The sequence below is a fragment of the Orycteropus afer genome, unplaced genomic scaffold (genome assembly GCF_000298275.1).
Source record: "Orycteropus afer afer isolate SDZICR_OR568_19922 unplaced genomic scaffold, OryAfe1.0 scaffold00177, whole genome shotgun sequence".
NCBI classification, from domain to species: domain Eukaryota; kingdom Metazoa; phylum Chordata; class Mammalia; order Tubulidentata; family Orycteropodidae; genus Orycteropus; species Orycteropus afer.
The window spans coordinates 4852887-4866600 of NW_006921764.1; the positions used below are offsets into that span (position 1 = coordinate 4852887).

General features: G+C 38.9%; 1 protein-coding gene across 1 annotated transcript in view; it reads right to left on the bottom strand.

Moving 5' to 3' along the window:
- Positions 1-1371: 1371 nt before the first annotated feature.
- DEPDC4 (DEP domain containing 4) overlaps positions 1372-13714 on the bottom strand; it is a 40307-nt gene continuing 27964 nt past the window's right edge. The window contains 4 exon segments of the mRNA XM_042781822.1: positions 1372-1547; positions 10620-10698; positions 13129-13254; positions 13348-13490. Coding sequence (XP_042637756.1) covers positions 1372-1547; positions 10620-10698; positions 13129-13254; positions 13348-13490 — 524 coding nt within the window.

The following is a 13714-nucleotide window of genomic DNA, read 5'->3' on the forward strand; positions in this document are numbered from 1 at the left end:
CCCCCTCAGAAGACTTATCATAATAATAATTAAATAATTAATTCAGTTTAATTTTTGCAAGTATTTATGATTTTTACCTCTCTTGCTCTGTGGTCAGTGTCAGAAATTAAGAGGACAGAAGGATGTTTTTCTGTGTAACCTTCAACATAGATCTGTAGTCTTTGCCCCATAAAGAAGGTGATGCAACAGAGTGGACTAGTCAACTTAAAAATAGAGAAAGTGAGAGCAAGACAGACAGGTCAGAAGAGTAAGAATGCGAGAGGCAAGAATGAGACAGAAGAAAAATATAAGATACTCTACGGATTAAGAAAGAGAGAAAGCTAAATCATCGTTTTAGAGATTTATGAATTTTACACTTTTTTTTTTATTACTTGCTTTTTTAAAAATTTGTATTTATTTTTTTAATTGTGATTTGGGTGAAAGTTTACAGAGCAAATTTACTTTCTATACAGAAGTTCACATATACTTCGTCTCATGACATTGACTACAATTTACCACAATGCAACAGCTCCCTTCCCACTTCCTTCCCATAGTTACCCCTTCCCTGTGTCCATCCCTCCATACTCTCCTGCCCCCTGAGCTGTCTCCCTGTGTATAAACAGCCCTTCTTTCTCCCATGATTGTTCTCTCCAAGGAATGTATCTACCTCAGGTGCATGTTCAACTCTTATGCCTGTCTTTTGTTTGGCTGGAAGCCACAGGTGTGGTTCAATTCCAGACCTGAAGGGCAGCCAGGGGCCATAGTCTCAGTAGTTCTACCAGGCTCTATCAGACCAGCAAACCTTGTCTCTCTTTTTTTTCCCCCCAAATAATTTTGAGTTTTGTTCCACATTGTTCTCCCTCTCTATCCAGGATCTCCTACATAGATCCCCCTCCAAGTAGTTGACAAACACTGTATTTTTTTAAGTTTTCTACTTTATACCTCTTACCCTATTGAGAAGATTCACAGTCATTTTAGTTACAGCAGCCTGTAGGGGAACCTGGAACATAATACAATAAGGAAAGTTCATGCTTTCTTCAGAGAGCTTAGGTTTGAAATGTTACTTTTCTGTGTGTGTGTGTGTGTGTGGGGGAAATCTATGGAAATTAACTGGACCAGATCCCTAGTAACAGAAGCACATTTAGCACTTGATTTTAGCAGTGTAATAATTAAGTGAATCAGTAGCAGACATGAAGACTAACCTGTATTCCTTTTTAAAGTTAAAAAGTTCCTTAATATTTATATTTTAAACATTATACTTAAAATATACCACCACTCATCTGTCAGTCTGTCATACTTAAAATGGTTGAGTTGACCCTTTTTCTGATCTGTAAGTATGGCAGTTTGAAAAAACTACCAAAGAGCTGTTTGCAGTTTCTTGCTCCAGAAATGTTAACTCAAAGCTTCTGGATGGTATTTTTCAAAACCCTTAATTAATTTCTTTTTTTGTTTCCAAGAGATGTTGGAGTTGCTATTAATCTCATGAGCCAACTGGCGAAGATACTGAATTGTTGTTTCCTTTTGTTTTTCAAACTCCTTGTCTGTCAAACGTTGGCAAAATGTGAAGTCTTTAAAAAAAAAAAAAGTACAATTGGAAAAACAAGTTAAAAAACAACTGAAGTTCACTTAAATTATCAAAAAGAACCTTATGCTGGACTTTTTTCTCCCAAAAAATGTGGTAGATAATATAATTATGTTCATATTTTTTTCTGTTTCAGGGTAATAATCTTGTTTCTTCATGAAGTGCTTTATACTTTACTATAATAGTTTATGTACATAATGTATGACATAAATAATAACATGAAGTAGGAGATGCAAATTTCAAGAATGACATGGCTAGAAAATCAGAAGCATATTTTGAACAAAGAATTTCTGAATCCTGTTCCAGGGTTCTCTCACTGCTCTTTGAGCTTAGCACATACAGCTGACCAAGCCGCCCCATATGCTGATCCACAGAAGAAAACACCATAGCTTCCGTACACACTAAAGCAGTTCTCAATCAGACTAATGGGTGAAATCCCGAAGCATTAGTTTCTGTTGTTTTTGTCTTTTTCCTTTATGATGGCCTTCACCTAACTATACCTATAGTGACATCCTAGGATTACATTGCTTCTGTACTTCAACTTCTAAACTCACCTCTCTATCCATTTGTTGTTGTTAGATGACACTGAGTCAGTCTGTACTTAATAGCAACCCTATGCGACAGAGTAGAACTGCCCTACAGTTTTCTAGGCTGTACTCTTTATAGGAACAGATTGCCAAACCTTTCTCTCAAAGCCTCTGGGTGGGTTCGAATTGCCAACATTTTGGTCAGCAGCCGAAAGCTTAACCATTGTGCCACCATTATAATAATATAATGATAGCTAAAATTCAGTATGCACTTATCACATGCCAAGCGTTTGGTACTTTTTTCTCATTAAATCTTCAGTATCATAAGGTATGTTGTTGTTGTTACGTGCCATGGAGTCAGACACGACTCATAGTGACCCCTCTTTGGGTTTCCGAGGCAGTATCACTACGGAAGTAGATTGCCCAGTTATCATAAGGTATAGGTATTATCATTATCAGCCCTACTTTAAAGCAGTAAAAACATGGACCACCAAACCTAGAAAATGGCTGAGCTAGGATTGAAACTCAGGATTGTCCAATCCCAGGGCTAGAGGTGTTTGTTGTTGTGTGCTATTGAGTCAATTCTCATTCACAGCAACCCTATAGGACAGAGTAGAACTGCTCCATAGGGTTTCCATGGCTGTAATTGTTACAGAAACATACTGCTGCATCTTTTTCCAGCAGAGCAGCTGGTGGGTTCAAACCGTTGTCCTTTTGATTAGCAGCAGAATACTTACTTAACCACTGCACCACCCGGGCTCCTTCACCACTGTTACTCTGCCTCTATTTCTGCCACAACTTTCTTCAGTCTTAGAACATCAAATATATGCCACTTTCCTTTATCAGACTCCCTCCTAGCATGTTTTTCCCATTTTGAGCCAGTCCCACAGCTGAACATCTGAACCACTCTCTCATCAACATCTATCCTCAATACTCTTGTCCTTCTATCTTGCTCACAAAGCAAAATCCCAGATCATAATCATAATCTATGTTTTTTCACTCCAATAGAGTGCTTCTGAGAAAAATCATACTTTCCAAACTGGCACACTAGTTTTTGCTCTCCTACTTCATCTGGAGGGGAAAGGAAAGCTGGGGTGTCCAGGACAGAGCAAGCAAGCAGCAGAGGGATCTGGGTAAGGGGACAGACCCAAGCCCCAACCCCCAAGTGCAGGAAAAGCAGAGGGGAAAGGAAAGGAAAGCCAGGGCATCTAGGACAGAGTGAACAAGAGGCAGGGATCCTGGTAAGGGGAGGGTGGAGAGGTTTCAAACAGCTAAGGGAGACAAACTTGTCTGTCAGTTTGTCATGCTCTGGTAGTGTGTTGCTCTGAGTCTTGAGGCTGTGCCACCGGTGTTTCAAATGCCAGCAGGGTTATACATGGTGCACAGATTTTGGCACGGCTTGCAGACTGAGACAGACTAGGAAGAAGGAGGAGGCCATCCACTTCTCAAAGAATTAGCCAGGGAAAACCTTATGAATAGCAGAGAAACACTGTCTTTTACCTTAGTAGGCAACTATATGAATAACCTGGAAACACTGTCTGATACAGTGTAGAACGATGAACCACTTATGTTGGACGGCTCTCAGAACAGGACTGGGAAAGTTCTGCATCATCAGAGTAGAACCAACCTTACTGATGATGGATAAAGTAAAGCTTCTGAGACCTCCATTTGCTGACATGACACAACTCAAATTGAGGAGAAACAGCTGCAAGCATCCATTAATAATCGGAACATGGAATGTACAAAGTGTGAATCCAGGAAAATTGGAAGTTGTCAAAAACGAAATGGAATGCATAAAGATTGATATCCTAGGCATTAGTGAGCTGAAGTGGACTGGTTTTGGCCATTATAAATTAGACAACCATGTGATCTATTATGTCAGGAATGACAATTGGAAGAGGCATGGTGTGGCATTCATCATCACAAAGGATATTTCAAGATCTGTCCTGAAGTACAATGCTGTCAGTGATAGGATAATATCCATACGTCTACAAGGAAGAACAGTTAATATGACTATTATTCAAATTTATGCACCAACCACCAAAGCCAAAGATGAGGAAATTGAAGATTTTTATCAACTTCTGCAATCTGAAATTGACTGAATGTTCAATCAAGATGTGTTAATTATCACTGGTGACTGGAATGCAAAAGTTGGAAACAAAGAAGAATCACTGGTAGTTGGAAAATTTGGCCTCAGTGACAAAAATAATGCTGGAGATTGCATGACAGAATTTTGCAAGACCAATGACTTATTCATTGCAAATACCTTTTTTCAACAACACGAGCGGTGGCTATACAAGTGGATGTCACCAGATGGAATACACAGGAATCAGATTGACTACATCTATGGTAAAAGGCGATGGAAAAGCTCAATATCTTCAGCCAAACCAGGCCAGGAGCTGACGGTGGAACAGACCATCAGCTGCTCATATGCAAGTTCAACTTGAAGTTGAAGACAATTGAAACAAGTCCATGAAAGCCAAAATATGACCTTGAATATATCCCTCTTGAATTTAGGGACCATCTAAAGAATAGATTTGATGTGTTGAACACCAGTGACCAAAAACCAGAAGAATTACGGGATGACATCAAGAACATCATCCATGAAGAAAGCAAGAGGTCATTAAAAAGATGAGGAAGAAAGACCAAAATGGTCGACAGAAGAGACTCTGAAGCTTGTCCTTGAGCAGAGAGTAGCCAAAGCAAATGGAAGAACTGACAACATAAAAGAGCTGAACAGAAGATTTCACAGAGCAGCTCGAGAAGACAAAGTCAATTATAATAATGAAATGTGCAAAGACTTGGAGTTAGAAAACCAAAATGGGAAGAACACGCTTAGCATTTCTCAAGCTGAAAGAACTGAGGAAAAAATATAAGCCTCGAGTTGCAATACTGAAAGATTCTATGGGCAAAATATTGAATGTTGCAGGAAGCACCAAAAGAAGATGGAAGGAATACACAGAGTCACTGTACCAAAAAGAACTGGTAGATCTTCATCCATTTCAGGAGGTGGCATATGATCAAGAGCCAATGATACTGAAGGAAGAAGTCGAAGCTGCACTGAAGCAACTGGTGAAGAACAAGGCTCCAGGAATTGATGGAATACCTGTTGAAATGTTTCAACAAATGGATGCCCCACAGGAGGCACTCACTCAGTTATGCCAAGAGATTTGGAAGACAGCTACCTGGCCAACTGACTGGAAGAGACCCATATCTGTACCCATTGCAAACAACGGTGATCCCACAGAAGGTGGAAATTACCGAACAATATCATTAATATTGCACGCAAGTAAAATCTTACTGAAGATAATTCAAAAATGGTTGCAGCAGTATATTGACAGAGAACTTCCAGAGGTGCGACCTGGATTCAGAAGAGGACGTGGAACAAGGGATATCATTGCTGACATCAGATAGATCTTGGCTCAAAGCAAAGAATTCCAGAAAGATGTTTGTGTTTTACTGACTATGTGAAAGCATTTGATTGTGTGGAGCATAACAAATTGTTGGTAACACTGAGAAGAATGTGCATTCTAGAACACTTAATTGTACTCATGAGGAACCTGTACATAGACCAGGAGGCTGTCGTTCAAATGGAACAAGGGGACACTGCATGGTTGAGAGGAAGGAAGTGCATCAGGGTTGTGTCCTTTCACCATACTTATTCAATCTATATGGTGAGCAAATAATCCACGAAGCTGACTATATGAAGAAGAACTTGGCATCAAGATTGGAGGAAGAATCATTAACAACCTGCAATACGATGATGACACAATTTTGCTTCCTCAAAGTGAGATGACTTGAAGCACTTACTGATGAATATTCAAGAATACAGTCTGCAGTTTGCATTACATCTCAATATAAAGAAAACAAAAATCCTCAAAACTGGACCTATAAGCAGCATCATGATAAATGGAGAAAAGACTGAGGTTGTCAAAGACTTCACATTGCGTGGTTCTACAATTGATGCCAATGGAAGCAGCAGTCAGGACATCAGACGATGTACAGTACTGGGCAAGTCAGCTGCAAAAGACCTCTTTCAAGTGCTGAAGAGGCAAAGATGTTTCTTGAGGACTAAGGTGCACCTGACACAAGCCATGATATTTTCAATTGCCTCATATGCATGTGAGAGCTGGACAATGAATAAGGAAGACTGAAGAAGAATTGATGCTTTTGAATTGTGGTGCTGGTGAAGAATGCAGAAACCACCATGGACTGCTAAAAGAACTAACAAATCTGTCCTGGAGGAAGTGCAGCTGGAAGTGAAAATGGCCAGACTTCGTCTCACCTACTTTGGTCATGTTATCAGAAGGGACCATTCCCTGGAAAAGGATGTCATGCTTGGTAAGGTGGAGGGTCGACCAAAGAGGGGAAGGCCCTCAGTGAGTTAGATTGACACAGTGGCTGCGTAATTGGCTCAAGTATAGCAGGGATCATGGAGCTGGTACAGGACCAGGTGGTGTTTTGTTCTGCTGTGCAAAGGTTCCTTATGAGTTGAAGATGACTCGACGGCACCTAACAACAGCTTCATCTGGGCACTCAGAACTATTTATTCATCCATCCATTAACTGCTCAACTCCTTTTCCCATTCCCCAACCCTCTATTTCAAACCATTCCCTTCTTTTCATGTCACCCATTCAACCCTCTCTCCCATATTCTCTTAGACAACAGGGTATTCTACCTCATCAAGGAAAATGAGTCTATCATTTACAATGATTTCCAACCTTAAATGTTTGTTTGCATCCAAATACACTATCACGTCCTTCTGTTGCAGGCAAACCCTTGATCCTGTGCCTTGAGCTCGTTTCTTCAGGCCTCCTCCAGGGCCTGTCTCCATCAATCATCTCTGATGTCTTCAATATCCCCTTTTTTCTGAAGTCTTTCTCTCAGCAGTTAAGTATGCTAAAATCTCTTCCTTGACCTTGCATTCTTCATTTCTAAACCCATTCATTCCTGTTTATCCTACTGCACCCTGTCATTTATCTCTCTCAAGCTACTCAATTGCTAGTAATTGCCTTCCAACAGCTAATGCTATCCTCATCTTCTGCCACATGGAATCCTCCTTTCTGATTCTGCACAACTTCACATGATCCCCCTCCTAACATTTCTTCTCTGTTTTGTAGGCTTCTCTTACTCACTCCTTGACTACTGGTGTCCCTGAAGGTTTTATTCTTGGACCTCTTATTTGACTCTAAAATCCATTGCTGTTGAGTCGATTCAGACTCAAGATGACTCTATAGGACAGAGTAGAACTGCATCATAGGCTTCTAAGGCTGTAAATCTTTATAGAAGCAGACTGCCACATCTTTCTCATGCAGCAGCTGGTAGGTATGAACTGCAACCTTTTGCTTAGCAGCTAAGTGCTTTAACCACTGTGACACCAGGGCTCTTTAATTTTACTGTACCAACTCCAAATGCCCTCAGCTTCCACCCACAGGCTGATGACTCCTAGATACTTATTTTTAGGTCATACTTCTCTCCTGAGCTTCAAAATTGCATCTACTTGGCCTGGTGAAAATATCGACCAGAATGTGTCATATGTACCTTAAATCAAAAGTCCAAAATAGACTCCAGTCCTCTCCTTTAATGTTCCTTCTTGGGGACTGAATTGTGCCCTCCCTAAAAAATATTATGTTGGAATCCTAACCTCCATACCTATGAATGCACACTTGTTTGAAAATAGGGATTTTCTTCTGTTATTTTAATGATGACATACTGAAATAGGGTGAGTCCTAAACCTAATCCCCTCTGAAGGATGTCTTATAAAAAGTACCGAATAGACACAGTAACACACACACACACACACCCCGGAGGAAAAGATCATATGAGAAACTATCTATAAGTCAAGGGCTGCCAAAGAACAACCAGGACTAACAACAAGGAAGGAAACGCTCCTAAAGCAAATGCCCTGATTGGGACTCCTCGACTACCACACAAAGCATAGAGATAATTTAAGCATTCATTCAGTGTGCTGATATAACCTGACAATCTATCGACTAATGGATAAACTTTAAGAAGAGACAAAATAGTCAAGCTATTTATAGGAAAATACCAGATAACTTTGCTTTCCAAGTGCTCGAAACACATGGCTCTGTGCAAAGCAGTTACATTCATTATCTCCCTTTAAAAAATTCTTAACATCTACAAATGAATGAGTGTTGAATGGAAATCAATATAAAAATGCTTACCAATCCCACCATTTTCCTCAAAAGCAAAAACTATGAAAAATTAAAGGTGAAAAATTAAGTGATGGCAGCCAGTTGAAGTTTGTTTTGAAACTAGTCAGATGAGATTAAATTCATCCAAAAAGAATCTAGATGTTAGGTTCAGAATACTTCATTAGTACCATTTTTTAATTGCATCAGATAAGATGCACATGGCAACACATGTTGCCATATGCCTTGTGTTCAAAGAAGGGAATAAGAGAAATTGGCATCTATTAGCTAAGAAATTTCAAGTAAGTCAGGCAAACAAGTGTGTATGGCTTAGTGTATGGCTTACTTTGTGAATGCTTTTTCTAAAAAGTAATGATGCCTTGGGAACCTTAAATTTTCTTTATGGAAAAAAGCTTACCAATTGTTCTAGTTGGCTAGATCACTTAACTTCTCTAGGCTTTAATGATCTCATCTGTAAAATGTATCATGAAGATTAAAATAATTTCATAAATTCATGTTAGTGCTCAGCACAGTGTCTGACACCTGCTAGGGCTGAAAATAATCCCAAGGAATTTGTCTAGAACATAATACTGATATGTTAAATTTCTAATAATCCACAAAGATTGAGGATGAAAGTTTAAAAAGATAACTTGAGTCTGATAAAAATGAAGGAATAATTTCACCATGTCTATTTCATTTCTGAAAACAATCTGGGAAGGTAAATCTAGGGTATATTATAGATTTAAAAATGGAAAAGATTGGGTAATTCAAATATGGACATCTTCATAGAAATTGTAAATCATAAAATTAACTCAAGGTTAATAAATCTGGAAAAAAAAAAAGAAGGCATAGTAACCAGGCAACCTGAAACCCATACAACCAAAACTTCCCCAATCAGCTAGTAGGGCAATGGCTTAATGTACTAATTTATCTAAGAAAGAAGTTGTTTTGTCATTGAAAACTAAATTCTTTCTCATTAGGAATAGATTTTCACTTGGAATGTTTAGTGGTTAAATAGGGTCCCCCTAAAATTTATTTTTACCTGGAACCTCAGAATGTGACCTTATTTGAAAATAGGGTTTTTCCAGATATAATCAATTAATGATTAGGACAAGATCATAATGGATTGGGAGGTGAAGTGGGGTAGTGGCTGAATCCAAAGGCTGATGTCCTTAAAAGAAGAGAAGACGACATAGACATGTGGAGAAGGCCACATGAAGACAGATAAGAGGGTAGAAACAGGAGTGAGGCAGCTATAAGACAAGGAATGCCAAGGACTGCTGGGAGTCAACAGAAGCTAGGAAGAGGCAGGGAGCTCTTCCTCAGAGCCTTCAAAGATAGTGTGGCACTGCTGGCACTTTGATTTCAAACTTCTGGCTTCCTGAACTCTGAGCAAATAAACTGCTATTTTAAGCCACCAGTTTTGGAACTTTATTAAGGAAGCCCTAGAAAACTACTGCAGAATGTAAATAAACACACATAACAAAGTTAATAACACTTACTGAGCATTTATGAGGAGCCCTAGTGGCACAGTGGTTAAAACTAACCAAAAGGTGACTGGTTCAAACTCACCAGCCACTCTGTGGGAAAGAGATGTGGCAGTCTACTCCTGTAAAAGTTTATAGCCTTGTTCTGCTGTCCTATAGGGTCACTATGAGTTGGAATTGATTTGATGGCAGTGGGTTTTTGGGTTTGGGAGCATTTACTATGTGACTCATACACGTCTTGGGCTTAATTTAATTGTACTCACAACTGCTCTGTGAGGTAGATGGTATTATTCATAGTTCATAGAGGAAGAAGCTGAGACACCAAGCATTTAAGTGACTTGCCCAGGCAATTTAATCTTAGCACTGCATTGTCTCCCACATGACATTCTAGGAAATTTATATTAAAAGTTATTTTATAGTTTTAAAATTTCTAAATTAAGGAATTACATATATTCCAACAAGTCACTGAGTAGAAATATCATGAAATCTACTCAATTGGGGATTGAGCTCCTTCCCTATAAAATTTGGCCATCTCCCTAGAAAAGAAGGAGGTAGAGGACAGAGAAGAACAAAGACAAGAAAAAAAATTTCTGAAGACAACAGAGAGCACAGGGGCAAGGAAGCAAGCAGGTGGGCAGATGAGCAAAGTGAGACTTGGGAGCAGCAATGAGATACCAAAAGTTGTCAGCTTCTTAGTAGAAAGGTAATGAAACAAAGGGCTTCCGAAAAGAACCAGAGAAGAACTTACTCTGTAGCTATTAAAACATAACCTGCATGTAACTGCCTTTTACAACATTATATATTTATTACATACCTTTGGCTCCTTTCCCAACTTACTTAACTTTATAAGAGTCACTTAATGATAAAGAAGAAACAAGTCTGAATTTTATACCTGATATGGCATCTGGATCCTCTTCATGTACAAGCTTCTTAAGTTTCTTACTAACAAGATCCAATAAAATAACAGGTGTCTGCATAAAAACAAGTGTTTTCAAGTATTTAATAAGATTTTTTTTTTTTTTTTCTCTATTCAGGAATCTCAGCATAGAAAATTCTCAGTATTTTTGACCAATGAGTAGGGGAAGGAGGTTTCAGGTGGAGAAAAGCTGGGCTGGCAGTAAAAGAAGACCTCTGAATTATAAAGGGTCTGAATATTTGAATATTTTTAGAATTCATTTAAATCCCATTTTCTACTTTTCTTTACCTATAGTTTCAGTAGTATCTGAAACTAGTTTAACTAATCATTAATGAAATGTTCACCTATAAAAATTATTGCTACTTCCATAATAACACCTTACATTGTCATTATCTGGTCCTTACGTAAATACCCCATCATCCAGTCGATTCTGACTCACAGCAACCTTACAGGACAGAGCAGAACTTCCCTACATGGTTTCTGGGGCTGTAATCTTTACACGGACAACTCCCTGGAGAAGAATATGCTTGCTAAAGTAGAGGGTCAGCGTAAACGGGGAAGGCCCTCAACCAGACGGACTGACACATGGCTGCAGTAATGGGCTCAACCATGGCAATGACTGGGGACGGCACTGGACTGGGCAGTGTTTCATTCCATTGTACAGAGGGTCACTACGAATAGAGGCCAACTTGACAGCACCAAGCAATGAATCTTTACAGAAGCAGAATGCCACATCTTTCTCCTGTGGAAAAGATGGTGGTTTCGAACCACCAACCTTTACATTTTGGTTAGCAGTTGAGTGTTTAACCAGTGTACCACCAAGGATTCTCCCACACTTAAATGTTTGTTGTTGTTAGGTGCTGTTAAGTTGGTTTCAACCCATAGTGACCCCATGCACAACAGGAAGAAACACTGCCTGGTCCTGCACCATCCTCACAACCCATGCTATGCTGGAGCCCACTGTTGCAGCCACTGTGTCCATCCATCTCAGTGAGGGTCATCTTCTTTTTCACTGACCCTCTACTTTTCCAAGCATAATGTCTTTCTCCAGGGACTGGTCCCTCCTGATAACGTGTCCAAAGTATGTGAGATGAAGTCTTGTCAATCTTGTTTCTAAGGAGCATTCTGACTGCATTTCTTCTGAGACAGATTTGTTTGTTCTGGCAGTCCAAAGTATATTCAATATGCTTCACTAATACCATAGTTTAAATGAATCAATTCTTCTTTGGTCTTATTTATTGTCCAGCTTTCCCATTCACAGGGGATTGAAAATACCGTGGTTTGGATCAGGCGCACCATAGTCTTCAAAGTGACATCTTTGTTTTTCAAACTTTCAAGAGGTCTTTCGCAGCAGATTTGCCTGATACAATACATCGTTTATTTCTTGATTGCTGCTTCCATGGGTGTTGATCGTGTACCCAAGTAAAATGAAATCCTTGACAACTTCAATCTTTTCCCCGTTTATCATGATGTTGCTTACTGGTCCAGTTGAAGAAGTTTGTTTTATGTTGAAGTATAATCCATACTGAAGTAAATGCTTCAAGTCCTCTTTACTTTCAGCAAGCTAGGTGGTGGTATCTGCATATCACAGGTTGTTCATGAGTCTTCCTCCAATCCTGATGCTGTATCCTTCATCTAGTCCAGCTTCTGGGATTATTTGCCCAGCATACAGGTTGAATAAGTATGGTGAAAGGATACAACCCTGACACACACCTTTTAAACCATGCAGTTCTGTTCCCCTTGTTCTGTTTGAACAACTGCCCCTGGGTCTATACACACAGGTAAGTGTTCATGAATTCCCATTCTTTACAATGTTATCCATAATTTGTTATGATCCAGTAGTCAAATGCCTTTGCATGGCACCCATATATCTTACTTTGCTTAGGGCTCTGCTTTTTTCCTATTGCATTTATCATCTTCTATCAAAATATAGAGGCATTTCTAAGTAATGCAAACATTTAAGCTCTGGGCTATTAATTGAAAAGTTAGAGATTTGAGTCCACCCAAAGGTGCTTCAGAAGAAAGGCCTGGTGATCTCCTTAAAAAAAAAAATCAGCCATTGCAAACCATATCGAGCACAGTTCGACACTGACATACATAAGATGCATGAGTCAGAATTGACTCAATGATGACTGGTTACCAAATTATATAACTTAAAGGGTTATTGTGTGTATTTATTGTCTGTCTGTCCTCACTTTAAAGGTCTGGGTCTTTGTGTTTTGTTCACTGATGTATTCCAAGTACCCAGTGCCCAGGACATAGTAATGCTCAATAACTGGGTTGAAGAAATTAATGAGTTTATTTACAAACTCTGAAATTGTTTTAAGTCAACTTCCTTCTCTTAAGTTGAAGTGGCAAGACTGCATTCCTTCAAACCTTGCACATTACAGGTACTCAATAAATTATTTATTAAATGAACAGTATGCCTTTTGCTTGACACAAATAGCTCAGGAATAAACGTGCCTAGGGAAAATGCCAGAGATACCTTGAAGAGCTCGGAGTGATGCTCCAGTAGAAACCAGACTAGATGTTCTGTTTGTTCTTTGTGTAATGATTTGGTTTGCAAAACTGCTTTGGTAAGAGTTTTCAGGACCACTGTTTTGTTGTCATACTGTAAGCAGAAAGATTAGCATTAGCTTGAATAGTTCTTAAAGGAAGAAGTATCATAAAACTGTAAAAGTATTGTTAATGTAAATTTTCTCACCTGTTTTTGTAGCTTGTAGGCATTAGGTTCTGATGCACTAGCCATAAAAGTAAGCAGCCGGCGTAATTCCTCTCTAACATTGGGCAACAACAATCTCAAATATATTTGTGTTGCTTCCAGAGCCTCTGTGCTTTTCCTACTTTCTATACAAAGAAGATAGAACATGGAATAAAATGGACTATAATACTTGGTCCATTAAAATGCAGTGATAATGTATTTGGTTTGGGAGCCATTTTTTTTTTTTTTTAAGCTTTAAGCACAGGCTATTTCTTTCTAAAAATATTTTTTTTCTTTTTTAAATGCATTTTATTGAAATATAATTTATGTACAGTGAAATACACAAAACTAAAGTGACATGGGTCAATGC